Below are 19,650 nucleotides of genomic sequence, written 5' to 3'. Positions count from 1 at the left end.
TCGAGCAACCAAGGGGACAGGACCATCGGTCACCTGCTCAGGTCTCCCGCAGGCCTAGACAACCCAGCTCAGGGTGCATAATTCCCAGCTCCACGCTGGACTCCCCAAAGTAGAGTTGGGCTGCAACTCTTAGAGATTTGTAAATAGACTCTACCTTCTTCTCTCCTTACCCCATTCCCTGAAAGGGGTAACCTGAGGAGGAGGGGGGCAGCCGAGGCACTCAAGGCTAGGACAGCCCAGAAAACACTTAAAGCAGCAGTGAGGCCAGCCCCAGCCGGCCTGCAGAGGAGACGCCCTGCCAGCGCCACAGCCAGCTTCCCTGGCTATTAGGTTACCGCTCTGAGCGGCGGGAACCCAGAGAATCAGAGGCCACGTAAGGCAGTTTTTTGACTGAAATTAGAGTGTATTTATTTGCAGCAATCCTTTAACAATGATCAAATTTTGACAACAAGCAACAGCAATTACTGCTTGAGTGTTGCCTCTAGATAGGAGCGGCAGATAGGAACCTGCTTTATCTCGAAAACAAACTGAAGGCCTGAATGTCTGTAATCCAACCGCCATCTCCCCAAGTCTGATTGACAGGGCAGATCACCCTAAGATAATGAATTTATTACATTTCCTGGGTTATTTACAAAAGAGGGGGAGGGCCAGTCCGGATTGCCCCCTAGGTTTAACTGTAAATTAACAAGAAAAATTGGTTTGAAAAGAAACCACCTTAGACTAATGTTCTTTCTGCCTTCTTAATCTTCCTTCTGGTTATTGCTGTAAATGTTCAAAAATAATTGTTCTAAAAACATACCTTCTAAAATTTTCCCCAGGATTAAATATCCATTTCCAACCCACAGTATATTTATATTAAATCCTTCTGTGTGATACATGAAGAATTGTAACTGTGAGTGAGTTATATACATACATTTTAAAACTAGTTTATTTTTCCTCTTACAAAGGAATGAAATTGATTTAAAAAAATCTATTTGGCATCTGGCTCACAGGTATGTATAATACTCATTGCAATCTATGTGGGACACGAAAGCCTACTTATCTGTGAGTATCTTGAGGCATCTCTGCACACAGGTACCACTGTGCTAACAATGCTGCTGATTCATGGGCTTAAAAATTGCCAAATCATGTTTTGTAGTTAGTTACTGAGGAAAAGTATTTGTTCATATGCCAACTCAGATCTGTTTAGGAAATTATCTGTTTAATAGCCACAAAGCAAGCTGACTATATAGCACACGTTGCAGAAAATGCTGTAGGGGGAAAAAAACCTTCTAAACAATAAAAAAAAATGCTTTTAGCAAAATTTGACATGAACTAGAGGAGGTTTTCTCCACATTTCAGAGATCTGGCAGAGAACAGAGAACTCTACAATTTCTGCTCTGAAATCCTTTCTTCATATTAAAGCTGTATGAAAGTATCCAGACATATAGGTCTTATTCAAACTGAATGGCAATTTATTTATAAACAAACAATGGATATGATCAACAAAAAGAAAAGGATGAAAGAATGAGATTAATACAGTTTCCCTTTTTATAACGAGAGAAAAGGCACATTTTAAAGTTTCAGGCAATTTAACTTTAAAAGCTTTTGGAACACTTTCTTGGTGTTTGGTCCGTAACATCCAACTACAAATTAAAAATAAATTACTATGTTGCAATTTACATTTAAAAACAAGTCCATGAATAAAAAGAGAGCGATTTTCATAAACAGGGACTTTCCCCTTCTTTCGACATAGGATAAAATATTATCTTACAGGTGAGAGGCGAGGCAGAGGGACAAGACGAAGGAGCAGGGAAGTCTCTGAACGCAAGAGGCAACTTACGTGGTATCTGCAGTAAACTGACCTTTAATAACCATGGTTTTGCTGTCTGTACAAAACAGTTTACCGTTTTGCTTACTTAGATAAGGCAAAGTGAATGAGGCTCTGCGTTAATCTTTTAGGAAAGAAGGTTTTCTTTGAGCTGGTGCTGGTGAGTTGAATTTCGGAAGAGATTCCGTTCGCTGGTGTGATGAATTTTCTCAAGTTTTAAAATTTGTATGTTTTTAGTTTCGATTTTGCATTGCTGGGTTCTTTTACTGTTCCTGCTCTGGGGTTCCATTCCGTTCGGCTCTAAGAGTTCCGGGGATGGGGGTCAGAATTTACTACAGTCATAGACGAAAGCCCCCGACGTGCGGTACAGAGACTGGCTGCCAGGAAAAGCCATCTGACAGCTACTATTCCCATTCACCGGAGAGTTGTTCAACCCTATCCGCTGCGACTCGAACATCTCCCGCACCGAGTGGAAGTTCTGCTGCTGCCCAGGATAGCCCGCGGCCGCCGCGGCCGCCGCTGCGCTCGCCAAATGGCCCAGGTCTCCACCTGCCTGGTTCAGGTACCACGAGGTGAGCCGGCCTTGGTGGGCCGCTGGATGGTGGCTGGCCTCCTGGCCGCCCCCTCCGTGACTCAGCGACGAAGTGCTGCTGCTGGTGACCGGGGGCAGCGAGTAGTCAGGCAGGGGGTCGTCTACCGCCGCGCTGCCCGCGCCTCCGGGCGGGCCCTGCAAGTGGCCGCCGCCGCGCTCGCCGGCCGCGTACAGGCTCATGGCCTGCAGGTTGCAGTGGTAGGTGCCTGCGCCTCCCGTGCCCCCCGCGCTGCCGCCGCCGCCGCCACCGCCGCCTCCCGAGCTGCCCGCACTGGAGCTCTGGCTGCAGGGGGAGCTGTAGAGGGAGCTCTGGCCCGGAGAGTAGGCGCCCAGCGCCAGCGGGGGCGCGATGCCGGCGCGCGAGGACGCGGCCGCCGAGGCCAGGAGGCCTGAGCCTAGCTCCGCGGCCGAGCCCTGGGGCGACCCCCGCAGCGACGTCATGATGTTGTCCACGCTGAAGCCCTGGCTGTGATGCGGCGGCGGCGGCGGCGCGGGCTGTGGAGGCGGCGCGGGTTCCGCAGCGTCCAGGCTGAGCGGCCGCGCCGACGGCAGGCTGCCCGGGGGGCTGCTCCCGCTCGACAGGCTGCTGCTGCTGCTGTCGGGGCTCTCGATTTTGGGCACCGTGGCGGCGCTGCCGCTGCCTAGGGCGGCAGCCGGGGACAGGGGCTGGGGCGGCGAGGGACACGTACCGTTCTCAGTCTTGATGTCCTGGATGCGCACGGGCGGCGGCTGCGGCCCGGGAGCGGAGCCCTCGGCCTGCTCCGGGGGCGCGGGCGCGGGCTGGCGGCCGGCCTGCGGCGGCGGCGGTTCCTGGAGGTGCAGCCGGCCCTTCTCCTCCTTGTCCTTCACTGCGTCCTTCTTCTTGAAGCGCCGCCGCCGCCGCAGGAAGCTGCCGTTCTCGAACATGTTGTAGGAGTCCGGATCCAGCGTCCAGTAGCTGCCTTTGCCCGGCTTCTTGTCGTCGCGGGGCACCTTGACGAAGCACTCGTTGAGCGAGAGGTTGTGGCGGATGCTGTTCTGCCAGCCCTGTTTATTGTCCCGGTAGAAGGGGAAGCGGTCCATGATAAACTGGTAGATGCCATTCAGGGTGATCTTCTTGTCCGGGGCATTCTGGATGGCCATGGTGATAAGAGCGATGTAGCTGTAGGGCGGCTTCACCATGTCCTTGGGCTGCGGCTGCGGCGTGTAAGGCCCGTAGGCACGCGCCATGCTGCCCGGGTACTGTTCAGCGTGCGCGGGGTGCGAGTACACGCTCATAGGGGCCGGCATGGCGGTGTAGCCACCCCCGGCCGCCGCCGCCGCCGCGCGGTAGTAGCTCTGCTCGCCGCCGAGGTAGGGCACCACTCCCAGGGAGTTGGGGCTGGACACGGAGTAGCGCGCCTGCATGGCCCCGGCTCGCCACCGCCCGGCGCAGCCCGCTTGCCCCCCACCCTCGCTCGGGCCGGGCCGCGTCGCACCGGCCGCCGAGTCCGAGTCCGGGCCGCGCCGAGCTGCTGCGGGCCCCGCCGGGCTGCGTCTGTCCCGGCCGCGATCGCCTCCTTGCGCCCGGGGCCGCTCGGCCTTCCCAGCGCTCGCCTGGCGCCTCGCACCACCCTCGGTTCCCGCGCGGGCTGCTAGGGAGGGTAGCTGCACAGGGAGGGGGCCGGACGAGAAGCCGCTAGCCGCCTCGGAGAAACGCGCAGAGCAACTTCCAGGCGCAGTCAGGGCAAAAAAAAAAAAAAAAAAAAAAAAAAAAAAAAGAGAGAGAGAGAGAGAGACAAAAGTTTAAAAAAAAAAAAAAATCCAAAAAAACAAGAAGGCGCCCGGCTAGCCACACTGCTTGCGCCTTCCAGGAGACACTGCTCGGGGCTGCTGGCGAAGGCGGCCAAATAACCAGGGGCGGGGGCAGCGCGCCGGCCGCCTTCCCGGGGCCCCGCGTCACCTTTTCTCAGTCTCTTGCGCCGGCCGCTTAAGGAAGCATTGGGAAAACTTCTGAACTTTTGAGCATCCGTCACCCAGGCGAGGACTTTTTTACGCAGTTACATTTTTTTCCGGGCAGCGGAGCCCCGCCCCGCCACGGAGGCGGCAGCCAATGGGAGGCAAGAGCCGCCTCTGAATGAGCCAGAGGCCGAGCTCCGCCGGCCCGCTCCTGGCGGCTGGAGGACCGCGGGGCTGACCACACGCGCGCCGGCTGCCCGCAGCTCGCGATCGGTTCTCCCACCGCACCCACCCACTCACTGCCCAATACTACCCCTCACTCCCTACCATTCTCGGGGACTCCCATTGTCCCCGCGGACTTTCCGGGTCCTTGCGGGCTCCAGGACCCTTCTTGCGTCCACTGTTGCCAGGCCTCCGATTCTCTCCTGCACAGGATCTGCCTCAGTCTTTAGCACTTCTGGCTGTCTCCAGCGCCCTGGTTTCTCCGGTCTTCCCAGCCCTCCGCCTGTCCCCTGGCCTCTCCTTTCCGAACATCCTTCCCCTGCTATCATCCATCACACCCACATCCCATCCCATCCGTTCTCCGCCGGCAGGTTCTCCAGTCCGGCTCTAGGTTACAAAGGTTCAGTCACAGCTGCGGGGTTTCCAGATGGTATTTCGCCTCACACCCCGGTCTCAGTAGGAGGAAAGGATAGAAACCTCCTGAAACTTCAGACGTTTGTTAAGCTGATAGATTGTGTAGGCCACACTGAGGAGCACGGGGTTCTTGGGCGTTCCAGGGCTTAAAGGAGACGGAGAGCTCGGGCTAGGACGACTCCAGAAGTTTCCTCCGCAAACCACGCGCTGCTGCTCTGTCCTGCCCAGCACATTTTCGTTCAAAGGACCATTTTCGTTCAAAGGACCATTTAAGTTCAAAGGGCTCCGTGACATTAGTAGGCGTGATGATTAAAAGAGCCAGATCAATATGTCCCAGAGCGTAAGGCTTCTCCAAGCCACCCTCCATCTCTACCCATCCTGGAGCAGCTGTCTCCCAGATAGTCTATGTTGGGGGAAGTGTTCAGAATTGCACCTACAAGACGGCTGAAGATTCTGAACAGATAAGCCCTGGATGATTCTTGATATCTGTAATTATACTTAAGGTCTGAAGCCTCTGGGTGACTAGAAACGGGATGGGGAAACTTGAGAGGGGAAACGGAAGACCTGAGAGGACCGGCCTCCCTCTGACTGCAAAGCTACCCTGTTTTCCAGCAACTGTTCCAGAAAAACTCTGGCACGGAGTGGACACCTGGTCGTTTACTCGAAGCAGGGGGATGACGGGTTTTGAGAGCTTGTGAAGAAGTGTCTGTGACTCACTTTACACCTCGGTTCCTCTGATATCTAGTAATCTTTAACTCGAGGATTTAATAGGAGTCCCTTTTGGCTTGCCAGCTTGAATCCCCCTTCCTTGACTTCTACACACACACACACACACACACACACACACACCACTGTAGCTCCCTTGGTAGATGACAAGATGATTTATATAGTAGTAACAGCTTGGTGTTGCTTAAACATATATACCTACATGTATATGTAATTTCAAAAATGGGCATTTATAACAAGGGAAGAGGAAGACCTATGTTTCTAGAACACACACACACACACACACACACACACACACACACACACACACACACACGGGAAGCAGTTACATCCTAGCCTCCAGCACATGTGGGCTCACTTGAGACCCTGTTCCCAGAAGTTTGCAAGACCGAGGCACTGTTGGATTGGGAGAAGTACCAGTTTCTCAGCGGAAGGGTCAGTAGTTGATTCCTACAGACACTTGGATATGGAGAGAGTGTGGTCAAAGTCCCCAACCTTAAAAAATAAAGTCACCGACGTCCAGCTGTGGCTTTAAGTTCTGGGTCCGGCTGTAGCTGGAATACAATTAGAAAGTGATCATCCTGGACACCTTGGCATTTGGTTTTTAAACTGTGTGTGTACAACCAGCTGTGCGGGGCAATGAATGCAGCTTTTAGCAACTTGTTTGTTTTCTGAATGTGGGGTTTCCACATTCCAGGGGGCGGGGTTCTGCAATAGACAATGTGCTGGACTACCCTCCCCCCAGTCCCTGGTTGCTCCCCCATCCCCAGCACAGAGAAGTGTAAACAGTTTGTTCTGTAAACAACAAATCGAACCCCCACCCCCACCCCCGGCTTTGGGTATAAAAATTGCCATTGTGAAATTCGTATTTGGCATGGGGGGGGGGGTGTCGGTTTTTACAAAGATCAACTTTCCATGGTTTTTCTCTGGATAATCGCCAGGAAAAGATATTTGCATTTGGTTTTTATGTGCTTACTCGGAAGCAAACCTCCAGTGAACGGTTTGATTGTATTTCAAGCACTCACTATTTTATTATTGTTGTTGCTGGCTGTTGTTTGAACACGAAGATGCAGTCTTGAGGGGTGGGGTACAAACCAAAGTTTTCACTTTCGAGTTGAAGTTTGGGTACCCCTTTTCTGTTGTCGCCCGCCCGGGTAGTCACTCTGCCGCCTGCCCTACAACCCGTGACTTGGTTGGAAGAAATACCGCAGGACCCCTTGGGCATCTTTTTTGACACCTTGGGTACTGGCAGCTTGAAAGCCCCCCCCCCCCCCGCAGGCGACAGCGGTAATGAGTGTTTGGCGGGATGGTGGCTGGGAGCAGCCGACCCCCATTCCCCTCTCTGACCCACCAGGAGAGGTTACAATTCCCTGGGCCCACTGAAGGGATCTTAGCTTTGGGAAGGGGGCATGACGTCACGGTAATGGTTCAAAAACAAGGCCTTTGTGGGCCCCTCCTGCACAAAAACACCGGGAAGCGGGATGTGGCGAGAGCTCCAGGAATGCCCGGATTGGGGACGTGGTGACACCACAGGAATGGGGAGTGGGGCCAAGGGCCAGCAACACCAAGGCGGGTCACCAGAACCTGGAAAAGCTATTTTCTGTCTTCTAGTTAAGGGAATGGGGATTGGACTGGGGGCCGAGTACAGAAACTCACTCCTGCAGAGTGTGAAACAGCCCCCTTGGGTTCCCTGGGAGGTACCCCGCAGGCCCCACTCAGTCCAGGCCGACCTATATGATCCCTTCGCCGGTTTGGGGGGAGTTTCCTTTTCTTGGCTCGAAGTTTAGCCCTGGAAACCCAGGAGTGGGTATTGAGGGTCAGGACGCCTGTGTGCTGGTCCCAGTGGCCCTGCCTAGTCCGGAGTTGGGAGAGGGGGCAGAGCTTCCAAGGGGGCTGGGGTCAGTAGAGACTGCATCCCCGCTGGAAGATGAAATGGGACGTGGACAATTGTCCCAGGAGTGCGTATGGAAAACTTCCCACCGAGCTACCACGACAGACAAGTAGGGCAAAGTACATTTGGAGGTGTCTTTCAACTATTTAGAGAATTTCCTTAGTTCTCCATTTGGCCTTTTTCCTTACCCGAAGCCCGCGGGAGGGGAGGATGTCCTGGGGTCAAAGCCCGTTATTCGTTATCAAACTGTCAGGCGGCACGTAGAGTTTGTCATTAGTGTGACTTTTACCAGAGGGAGGAGGCAGGGGGTGGGGGCAACACCTGGGTGGCTGCGACTTCGGCCCATCGACTTCCTCCTTAGGAGGCTTGACAGCAGACCGTTCGTTCTTAACGAGGTCCCTCTAATTCAACCCTTTCTTTGAATAATTCCTACAAAAAACGAAAACAGCGTTTATCTTTCGATTACTTCAAACACAAAATGCTTATATCGCTTATCTGTGTGGATGAATTCATCGGATAGCTGGACGTGGCCCTCCACGGGAACTTTGCATGAGATAATTTAATGTCATCTTCCAAATCCTCAAGGTTAGTCTTCTTGGCCTTTCTAATTGCTTACAGGGAGAGAGAGAAAAAAAGAGCCAACACCTGTTCTTTAACCCCTAGGGTGGACCCGTTTGTCACCCCTCTGCGGGGAAAGTGCCACTCTTTCAGAGAGGTTCCTCGGTTCAGAGGGGAGTTGAACCATAAAAGGGCCACAAAGCATGGGGAAAAAAATGAATCTTTAACTTTGGAGCCTGGTCATAAAAGACTCGGACTGTTCTTTGTCTAGGAAGAGGTAGATAAAGAGCCCAACTGTCACTTCTTTAAAAAAGAAAGAAAGAAAGAAAGAAAGAAAGAAAGAAAGAAAGAAAGAAAGAAAGAAAGGAAAGAAGGGAGGGAGGGAGGGAGGGAGGGAGGGAGGGAGGGAGGAGGAGGAGGAGGAGGAGGAGGAGGAATGAATTACGGTGGGCAATGGGAGAGGGTGGATTGTGTATGCCGGCATATGCCTGCGCCTTGGTTCCTCATGATCCAGATTCCCAAAATATCCATGGATTCGTGGTGACAGCCAAACTTCAGGGCCCGAGAAGGCAGAGGCCCCTTCATTTCCTAACCTAGGCTTAGCACTGGTCATCTGTAAAATGCGAGCAGGTCCTCAGACCCGAGAGACTCGCGTTTTCAGCGACTGCACGGGCACTGGGGAGAAGGCCAGCGCCTTCCCCGGGCCGCGGAGGAAAGTTTGCGCTCTAAAACCTGGACCATAAGTCTTGCGGTGAAATGCTGTGTTCAGAGAGACTGACCCGCAAACGATTCGGGATGCCCAGGCCAGTGAAGATGACTGCACCTTGCAGAGGGCTGGTCCCAGGTCACCTGCCCAACACCCAAGCACCAATGCCAAGAGTCTTTCTTTCTGCCTCCCAGGGTGCCTTTCTCAGCCGCTCTAACCGGCTTGCTGTCCCCACTGGCCCCGGCTCTGGGACGCTCCCCATAGTGCACATCGCAGTACCCTGGAGCCAGGCGCCGTGGGGACCTAGAGCACGCAAGGAGGTCTGCCTCACAACCCTCATTTTCTGGGAGGCAGCCGCCGGGCCGTGGGCTAAAGCTGGGTGTTTGCACCTCTTAAGGTACAACACGCAAAAAGTTAGCATTTGGCTCAGCGAGGAGAGTTTTGCTGGAGGTCGGACGCTCCCAGACGATCTGAGATGAAATTGGTGGCGCGGGGACCCGCAGCTCCTTCCCGCCCTTGTATGCTTTCCACTACCCGGGCAGCAAAGGCAAGAAAGCAGGGAACGTGTGAACCCCCGGGCCACTGGGCAGCCCGGGGCCGGGCCGAGCTCTTCCGCTCTGCGCGCGGATGTCTCGGCCAGTCCCTCGCCTCGGGAGCAGCAAGCGCAGCCCCCGACACTGCGCGTGCTCTGAGCGCCCCCTGCCGCCCGCGGCTTCACCTCCGTGTCTCCTCTGTGGTAGTCCGGGCTCCAGAGGCCGGCAGAGGACGGTCCCTTCCTTTCCGGAGCCTCTCGGGGGAAGCGGGTTGACCGAGGACCTTGTGGCTGGAAGAAAGCCCCCACGGGCTCTGGCTTCTTGTTTCCGCAGGCAGCAACTCTCACTTCCCCAGAGACCCCCGGGACTAGCCCCATTCTGGTAAGCATCTCCCTAGGCATAGATTTGGGACGTTCTTCCTAGAGCCGGAAGTGACCTGAGATCGGGGCTCTCACCCACTGGCGACACATTCCTTCCAAGAGGCCCCTTTAAATTGATGTACACATTACAGAAAAAGCAAAGCCGCTTCACCGAGTGAATTACTTTCTGGGAGATGCCAAGGAATGCATTTACTGGCCGCCAGGTCTGCCTATAAAAGTTGCAAATGAAGACTGCTGGTTTCCAGGAAAATGTACTTCTGTTTTTAAAACACTCCTTAGTCTTAATTACCAAAAACTGAACCTCCAAAGAACCGGTTTAAAAAACAGGACTAGTGAGTGGCAGTGATGGTGGCTGCTGGTGAGGTCTCACACCCCCGCATGCATTTACACACCCGAACTCGCTGCGTGAGAACAGACCATGCACACCTACAGCCTTACCAATGCAGAGGCGCGCCAGTATTTACATACACAGCAGACATAGACACAGGCTCGGCGCTGGCACCTGAGGAGGTATGCATTCGGATTAGCGAGTGCTGTTTAGTTTGGAAGTAAAGCTGTAAGAAAAGACCAACTACAGTAAATACAAAAGCAAGTGGCCTCAGAATATTAGACAGAAATACATGTGCGCAAAGAAATGAGACGTTGACTCCATAGTACTTAACTATGGGTGCCGCAATCCTTTTTTTTTTTTTTTTTTTAAATTTTAACACCAATGGCTGACCAGGTTTAAACTGTAAGACAGGACAACAAATCCGGAATTGGTTTTTCTCCCCTTTTGGTGCTGGGCATTAAACCTAGGGCCTCTAGCATGCTGAGCCCTGGCTGCAACCAAGAGCTACACCCCCAACTGCCTCTCAAATTGCTTTTAGGAAAGGTCTCCTTTTGTTTGAGGTCACAAGGACCCCAGCTGGAATTAGAAAATCTCTCCACTCGAGGAATGAAGCAGCGATTTTTCCTGCCCAAAGGTTTGGGGCAGCACTACCAATGCTAATGAAGGTGAACATGTTAGATAGGCTGGTCCTTTCTTCTTAAGCACAGACACTAATAAGCACACTAATAAGGATACTTAAGATGCTTGGAGCACTTGTGTTGTCCTGCCAAGGGCTACAAATAAGCACTCCGTTTAACCCTCCCAAGGACCCTGACACTGATGCTATTATCTGCATCTTACATGTGAGAAAGGGAAGCTGAAAGAGAATAAATAAGCTGCCAATAGGATATATAACCTCCCGATTTGACTCACTGGGTCTGGGTGGGCCTTGGAATGCCACCTGAAAATACATAGTTTGAGTGCCAATGAGAGAGGGAGGTTTAAATGATTAAATGTCACAAATGGAAAATTTTACCTTTATTTCAGATGTCAATTTTAAAGTGCATTTCAGATCAATGATATATTCACTAAACAATTAGTCACCATGGATGTGGGGCATGATTTTTTCCCCCTTCGGCCTGATTCTAGCAGCAGGGAACACAATGGATGCCCTTTTCAGGACTTTTCTGTGAGGCTCTATTTGTATAACTATGGAAGGAACACCTACACATATCGATACTTATTATATTGTGTATATGAAATGCACTGAACTCGAGCTGGGCTAGTTTATCTGCACATCTATTCATGACTTCGGAGCTGCTCACATTGGGGACATGAGCTGGATAAACACTGTAAAGTAAAGCATGTTCATGTACAAACGTTTATACTACTGACTGAACCCAGGACAGGACTCAGCAGCAGGCAAGTGTCTCACCACTAAGTTGTCCAGGCTGGCTTTGAACTCAAGATTCTCCCTCCTCAGCCTGCTGAGCCTGGGTGAATAAACTCAAACCCTGCTAGCAGCTGTATTTTCTCCTTCCTTGGGAGCCACTGGGTGACTCTCCATATTTGGTTTCTTCAAGGTTGTTTCTCCAGTGAGCATAGCAAATGAAGACTAGAGAAGCCCCCTCCCTCCACCACTACAGTGTCTCTGTCTTCACACTTAGCTACAGGCACTGATCTCAGGGACCAACCAGACAGGACCTTGCACCTAGGAAGCTGCAGACCCCCAAGGCAAGGTTGGGAGCATTCTTCTCAGTCCTTATTATGAAATTCAGGCCAAGGGCATTGGGAAGGTATGACCTGCAATAGCTGGGGTCTCGTGCCAGGGCCCCCCAAAATCATCAAAGTCAGACTTTTGGAATCACAGGGAGGGAAACTGAGACTTGGGAGAGTAAGCTGGCCCAGGATAAGGCAGGGATCCTCCTACACAGGACTGGCAAAGTCTAGCCCAGCCTTGCCGCACCACATCACTGAGTTCCTCCATCTTAAATGCCACCAAGGCTCTAATGTCTCTCGCGCGCGGGTGACAACATTAGGTTGCTTGGAGAAGACAGTAGGAACAGGGCACACCAATGGAGAAAGGTGAGCAGGAAAGAAGGGGAGCTGGTGGCACACCGCCTTTCCTCAGAAATACTCCACTGCTCAACTGGGGTTTGGTCTGGGTCTGTAAGACTGAGCCAACAATGGGGTGAAGACACCTGGGCAGAGGACTGAAGGGGGCCCTAAGGCCGTAGGCAGGTCCAGGGCCCAGTGCAATGCCGAAGTGGAGGTGCTTGGCCACCATAGCCAAAAGGGCAGAGGGGCTGTGTTTCCCATGGACCAAGTATACATGTCAGGAGGTGGAGTGGTCACTATGGTGATGCCCAAAGGACCTGACAGGGTCCATGAGCCCCAGTCCTGAGTCAGTGCATTTCTTCACTGCTGGCCAGTACATGTGGTGGCCACTACCAAGCCAGGCTGCCAGAGGAGCCTCCCCCAGTCCTTGCTGACTACTGTGACAGTCTGGGACTGCCCTGCTTCTCTTCAAGTCCACCTGACTGCCTTTGTTTGCCACCGCTTGGAGGAAGGTCCCTTTGCAGGCGGCTGCTGTGTTCACACAGGCCCCAGGCACGCCCTCGGAACCCTGAGCAGGACCTGTGTTTAGTCTACCTCACTGATGTCCTTCCTGAACAGATGGGAAAAGGAAGTGAGTCTCTCAGCCATTCCTGCCTCACAGTACCCTTGCCCATTCATCATTTTCTCACTTACCCTCACGGGAGGGCAAACTCCTGCCTGACTATTGGGCAGAGTGGGGGCTGGGCCATCAGGGAGTGGCCAGGCCGGCTAGGCGCTTTTTCCCTCCTTCCTTCTACACAAAGGTTTACATTATTGGCTGCCCCTGTGATGAAACAGGCACCAGATTAGATAACGCTAAACGTGCTTTCATAAGGTGCCAGGATGGCCCACAAGACGAGCTCCTTCAATTTGCCAGCGTGCATGCTACTACTCAGTTTGTTTTTAGTTAGTTAGCTCCTTTCACAAACAGACAACATAGAGGTGCACCATGACTGCCCAAGGAGAAGACCACCATTGCCCAAAGTCAGAAAAATTACTCACCCAAAAGGAGCAAGTTGGTGTGAGCCGCTGACTTCTGGGAGCTGGCCTGGCAAGCCTGGTTGTTTTGCTTCTGTGTGTGGCAATTCCACACTGTGCCTGCTGCCCTAAGACACACAACATAGTAGTTTTCATTGTTTGTCTTTATGAGTATTTGCTATCAAAGATTATTTGTTAGACCTATTTGTTTTAGTAAGGAACGTGTCCAAAGGCAGGCTGACGAGGCGCTGGGAAATGTTTTGGCAGTGGGCAGGGAAGGCCTGTGGAGCCAGCCCTCCTGACAGCAAGGCCAGGACACTCACACATTTTGTTTAGTATCAATGCATTGTCTACTGTGTGCTGGAAGCGAGCTAGTTTTCTAGTAAACACCACTGTTGTTCATGCCAACTACTTTTCCTTTCTCTCTCTCTCTCTCTCTTCTCTCTCTCTCTCTCTTTCTTTCCTGGAATGGGCTCATGGATTCTCTCAGGTTCTACAATGCACTGCTCACTCAGTTTTTAGTTTGTCTTTGGATATTTTAAGAGATTTGGATTGAATGTACTTCAGTGGTGGAGATGTATGAGGCCCTGAATTCTGGTTCAACTCCCAGCATGTGTTGAATTAGATAGGATATTCTATGCACTGAGAAATCCATACACAGGTGGGGAAAACTCAATGAGAATTAAACAAACAAACAAACAAACAAACAAAAAACAAGTTCTCTGGTAAGAGTTTGTCCAGTGGTAAAAAACCTTTTGCCTAGCTTGTATAAGGCCCTGGGTTCCACATGTAACACCACAAAACAGAAACAAAAAATACCAGATGGCTAATGCATTGTGCTAACAGTTTTTACTTGTAAATGGAAGTTGAAAATGAAACCTGTATATCTCTTTCTCCTGAGTTGAGTTTGGCAAATTCTGTGTTTCCCTGGTGATACATGTTTTTCCCTTCCTCGTTTCTTTCTTTCTCGATGACTTGTACATCAGCATTCTGATGATATCTATACAGCCCTGCCGATTTCCAGGAGAATCAGTTATCAGATGGTGTTGACAGTCTGTTGTAAATCTCATAAAAGAAGAGTTGGAACTCATTTTGCAGCTCTGCCAGACATTTTCTAAGAAAGCATTTAGAACCCGGAAAGCATTCCGAAGCAGATCCAAGCGGCGTTAGACGCAGGTCAAATGCTGCCTCCAGAGGTGCTTGGTGCTGTTTCCCATCTACCCACCAAACAAATACCGTGTCTATATTTGGGGGCAAGAATGTTGGGTGAGTAATGTCCTCTTAGGAAAGTTTATGGAGTTTTGTAAGTCTTACTAGGTTTTAGTAACTATCCCCCATTGTGACCCATTTAATCCAGCTATTTACTACCATTAAAAAAATCTGTTAAGCAGATGTGGGGCTGTGGAAGGTGGGAAGGAAGGTGATTGAGGGCCAGAAAGATCAAGGGTGGTGGTCAGATGGTCACAACACCATCTATAGGCGACAAAATATCGTGTGTGTGTGTGTGTGTGTGTGTGTGTGTGTGTGTGTGTGTGTGTACATTTGTGGAGGTCAGAGGACACCTTTCCTGAGTCTTGCTCTCTTATTATCAGGAGCTGGGGATGAACTCAGGTCCTCAGGCTAGGCAGCAGACACCTTTAGCAGCCGCATCATTTTGCTGGCCTGGGTGATTTGTGACGCCTCTTTCTCTTGCAGAATGAGGAGAATGGTGATCCTCTCGTAGTTTGAAGGATTTGTTAGTAGACAGCTGGAGCAGAATCTGGAAGGTGTATTTTAGGCTCTCCTACGTAGGAGTCCCTAAGACTGGGGACAGGGGACACAAGGTGTTCCCTTGCTTAGCTGAATTATTTTCCTGGGATAGAAGGGGGTTATTTTTCAGACATGACTTCTCATCTTTCCTTGCTTTTGAGGGGCTGGGAATTGAATCCAGAGTCCCAGTCTGTCCCTAAAACAGACCCCCCCACCATGCGCTGCTTTTTTTTTTTTTTTTTTTTTTTCTGTTTTCAAAAGCTACATGATGTCTCTGGAACATGAGTGCAAGTTGTTTTTAAGCTAACATTTTCATTTGTCAGAGACTCTGGGCCCTAAAAGGAAGGGAGACAAGAAGGAGTAGCCCTGCTTCCCATCCTCTCTGTGACTAGCTGATCCTGTTTGCAGAGACCCAGCAAGATCCATGTCCACTGTCCTGGCCACTGTGGCCTAAGCGTGGGATCCAGGGTATCCCTTGCCGTCAAGAGTTGGTGGCACACCAGACAGACAGCAGATCTGTGGTCCCCAGTTGCCCTTGGAACTCAGGATCTTACCTGGAAGCATTTGAGAAACTTCTGGGACATTTTCACTTCTGGGCAGGAGAATCCCTCATAGCAACATCTGGATGATGTTGGAGCCCATGGTCCACTCGTCTAGCAAATGTGGGGCCAACTTTTGGTACCATGACTTAGAGACTCCATCCGAAAGGCCTTCACCCCCTCTTGAGGAGAGTGTGGGTGTTCTTTATGAATAGTTTCCATCTGGGCACAGAACTCCAAGAGCCCGGTCCAATTTCTGCCCACACGCAGCACATACTATGAAAGGCCATTTTCCTTTTTGAAGCAGATCCAAAACAGTACGCACAGGCCATCACCTGTGGGGAAAGCAGCTTGTCCCAGGAATCTTAATGGAACAAAGTGGTAGGCTGGTCAGGACAGATCTGACAGGAAACAAACGCTTCCCCAGTTAAAGCACAGTGGCTGTGACCGCGAGGTGTCCCAGGTGTACCTGTGGGTGAACATAGCCTTATCCTTTCCACTCCAAGGCCTTTCTGGCCAGGTAGGTAGAAGGCCCAGCATGAAGTGCTGAGCTGTGCCTCAGTTTACTTTGATATGTGTGTCTGACTGACATCCTAAAGCAGGGAATTCATGATACAGTCTCAGTAGAGAACATTCAAGAATAACCCTGAAAAGAGAAATTGTGAAGACAGGAGATTTTAAAATAAAGATGATGCTGAAGGAGAAAAGGTTCTGTATCACTCCGATTAGTCACTGAAATGTACTAGAAGCAGCTAGCTGTGTAAGGCTGGGGACCACAGTCCTCTGCCTATCTTGGTAGCTACTTAGATCTGTGAATGTGTGTAAGTTCCCAGTACGCACAATCGCCTGGTCTGCCATAGCATGAGCTGGATGGCACACACGTGAGGGTTTTTCCTTTCCTGCAGTGTTATAGAATGGAACCAAAGGCCTAGACAAATGCTGGGCTCCAGCTACTTCCCAGCCATACATGTGAAACTTTTTTTTTTTTTTTTAACTATTAACCAAAGAAATTTGAAGTCAACTCTATGTGCACTAACAAAGCCATTAGCCTCCTGGGATAGCAGAGAGTGAACTGCCCATTGTGAACTCCAGGCTGCTGCTAGGTTTCTTTAGGCAAAAACTGTCAAAAACGCAAACTGCAACTCGGAGTAGAGGCATGATGTTTTTGCCCCTGGAAAACACTGCTTTGCTGTGTGTTGGTGTGGGCTGGTTGTGGATTATAAAGCAGGCCGATGGAATTTGGAGACTGATTGCAACTTGAGACACAAGATCCCATCTAGAGACTTCCAGAAAGTCCCCCATGAACAAGGGAGTGAGGGCTGTGAAGAGAAAGAAACCAGTGTTGGTGGGGGAAGGAGAGGTGTGAACGGCCTGAAGTAATGTGGTGAGAGAGAGAGATAAAGCTGCCTAAGGCTCCTGCAGCCAGAAGAAAGCCTTGCTTACCCCCAACACCGGGCATTGGGTTTCACAGAAAGCCCTTTATCTCCCTAGGGTCTGATGTTATCACAGCTTGAAAATGGTAAATCGTTTATATAACATTTGCTGCTTCACAAAATGAAGGTGTAAGGAATTAACCGAATTTGAGAGGCGCTCAGGCCCAGGCTGCAGGAGGACTGCAGGCTTCTCCTGCGTTTGTAGGAATACTATCTGTTGGGCAGCAGAAAAGGGGGTTGGGGCTGTCATAGAAGAGGGGCGGCCTGGGGAGGCTGGTTACCTAGGCTGTTCTTCTGGTTTTTCCGGGTTAGTGGTGTGTGTGTGTGTGTGTGTGTGTGTGTGTGTGTGTGTGTGTCCATGAGCAGCAGGCGTGACTCTGGCTTCCTCAGGAGGAGAACTTTAATATGGCCTTGTCCCTTGGCAAACTGATAGTTGGAGCTCTGCTGTGATGTTATAGGAAGGAGCCAGGGTTCTTACATATGTCTATCTTAAATCGAAGACTTATTCTGAGACTAGGAGAGGGGCGAAGAATCAGTGTCGGCCAAAACGTCTTCTGCAGCCTGTTAGCATTTACAGGGGGAAAGTCATTCAAAGAATCCATTGCTCATTTTTAACACACAGAATGCCACTGGTACCGTTCAGTTAGGGGTCCATGTTCCATGTCGCACTGGCAGTTGCTGTAAATGTTGTCATGAGGAGGTTTTCTGCACTGTGTGTCTGCTTATGGCTGGAAATAAACTATAATCGGACCTCAGTTTGGAAGACAGGAACCAGTAATTTTATGTATGCTCCAATGGGAGTTATGTCTTACCTTTCCATCTCTCTTTTTCTTTCTTTTCCCCAGGCGGTGGGTGCTTTTTCCACTAACCATCCACAGGGCCTGGGGTGGAGCTCTGGCGTCATCTAGTGGCAAGAAGGGAACAGTGCATGTGGAAGCATCGGAAAAGTCCAAGAAGTCTCACACCTGGAGTTGACTGGGCAAAGAACTTTGTGCTGCCTGGCTTCTTGCAAGCCAAGTTTTCCCACTGGATCTAGGCTGGCAACACACTTTTGGGCTTAAGGTTGGGTCCTCAGAGAGAATCTAGCCATCAGGACAACCCAACACCATGGTATCCAACTGAGGTCTACTTTAGTGACTTGTTTCTCCGAGGTGGGCAAAAACAGTCCCAAATGAATCCCCATGCACCGCTTCTGAACTTCCGTTTCCACGAGAGGCCCCAGAGACTTGGAGGGCCACGAAGCTGAGCATGCTGTCACAGGGCCTTTGGACTGGTGTGCCCTTGTAGTTCCCACCAGGCCACAGCATTTCCCACACTAATATTTGGCCCCTTACCACAGCAAACTGTCGCTTTGGAGAGCTGCGGTGTGTGGAAGGATGTGGGTGGGCAGAGCTTGTCCCTGTGCTCTGAAAACAAACAAACAAACAAACAAACAAACAAACAAAAAAACCAAAAAACAAAACACGCTGGCTCAGGAGTAGGAAAGAGGTCCAAGAACAGCTGCAGGTAGATGAGTCTCAGGGGAGGCTGTATTAGTATCCTCTAAACCCATCCTTGCCCATCCCTGTGCAGGCACCTGTGGGCACACAAACCCCAAGGCTCAGACCTTTCCAGGAGGAATCTGTGTGAGGAGGGGGGCATTTTCGTTTCACACAGATGCCTAGACAGAGAGGGTCGGAGCAGAGAGTGACTCATCCTGGTCATCCTGGCCAGGCTGTATCCCCACCAGGGATGCATCTATCAATTTCAGTTGAGCTGGCTGGTGTTTTCTGAGCATCCTAGCAGCTATAAATTTACATGTGCCACCAAAAACTCCAGCCAGCAGAGTGACCACTGTTATTCCCGTGAAGGCCATGCGTAGCCAGCGCGCTGGCTAGGTTTTCATCAACTTGATACAAGCTAGGGTTATTGGAGGGAAGGGAATTTCAAAAGAAACTCATGCCTCAATCGGACTGGCCTATAGGCAAGCCCATAGGGGATTTTCTTGATTAATAATTAACAAGGGAGGAGCCAGTCTGCTGTGGGTGGTACCACTCCCGGGCTGGTGGCCTCTGGGTTGTATAAGCAAGCAAGCTGAGCAAGCCATGGAGACCAAGTCAGCAAGCAGCACTCCTCCGTGGTCTCTGCTTGAGTTCTCACTTCCAGATTTCAGCCTTGACATCCCTCAGTGACGGATGTGGACCTGGGAGTTCTAGGATGAAGGAGGTGTCAGCCTTTCCTCTCCTTAGCTGACTTTGGTCAGTGTTTTATCACAGCGACGGAAAACCAAACCAGGAGAGACACGTGAGCAAACGAAACAGATGATGCCCAGAACTATGGGAGAGGCACTTTCGGCCGTGAGTTTGTCTCCCTGGGGCCTCTTCAGTCTGGGTCCCCAGGAAGACTTGGCCAGCATCCCTGCATTCAACATGCTGTCTCCCCTCTTGTCCTCAGCACCGCCACCAGGCACACAATAATGGACAGGAAAGAGACTTCTGCTTAGGTGGATAGGCAGAGAGAGGGCAGTGCGACCTTGGGGTGGCTGTCGTTTTGAAAATGGTTTATTGGCTGAGGGGTTAGACAGAGCATGACTAATTTAATCCCTCCTGTGAGAAGACCGTCTTCCTCCCTCCCTCTAATCATCCCAGGATCCAGCACCCCCCCACTCCCCCCAGCCCCCCCACCCCCGACACACACACAAGGACACTGCTCTACCACTGAGCCACACCCAGCCCAGAAGACCAGGATTTGGCTGATTTCCAGGGTTCTGGGTTCCAGCGGTTTGCTTTGTTGTCTTGGTGATTGGTTGGGATTTT

General features: G+C 51.2%; 1 protein-coding gene across 1 annotated transcript; it reads right to left on the bottom strand.

Moving 5' to 3' along the window:
- Window positions 1-397: 397 nt before the first annotated feature.
- Window positions 398-4,098, bottom strand: Foxc1 (forkhead box C1). The gene has a single exon (XM_036188739.1). It carries the CDS (start codon window positions 3,786-3,788, stop codon window positions 2,133-2,135), a length of 1,656 nt encoding a protein of 551 aa, XP_036044632.1. The 5' UTR covers window positions 3,789-4,098; the 3' UTR covers window positions 398-2,132.
- Between the last annotated feature and the right edge of the window lie 15,552 nt (window positions 4,099-19,650).

This window comes from Onychomys torridus, chromosome 5 (genome assembly GCF_903995425.1).
Source record: "Onychomys torridus chromosome 5, mOncTor1.1, whole genome shotgun sequence".
Taxonomy (NCBI): domain Eukaryota; kingdom Metazoa; phylum Chordata; class Mammalia; order Rodentia; family Cricetidae; genus Onychomys; species Onychomys torridus.
This window is presented reverse-complemented; position numbering and strand designations above follow the sequence as displayed.

What these genes read in the sequence shown, in the direction of transcription:
- Foxc1 (XM_036188739.1), bottom strand. Translation starts at nt 3,788, where the DNA reads ATGCAGGCGCGCTACTCCGTGTCCAGCCCCAACTCCCTGGGAGTGGTG.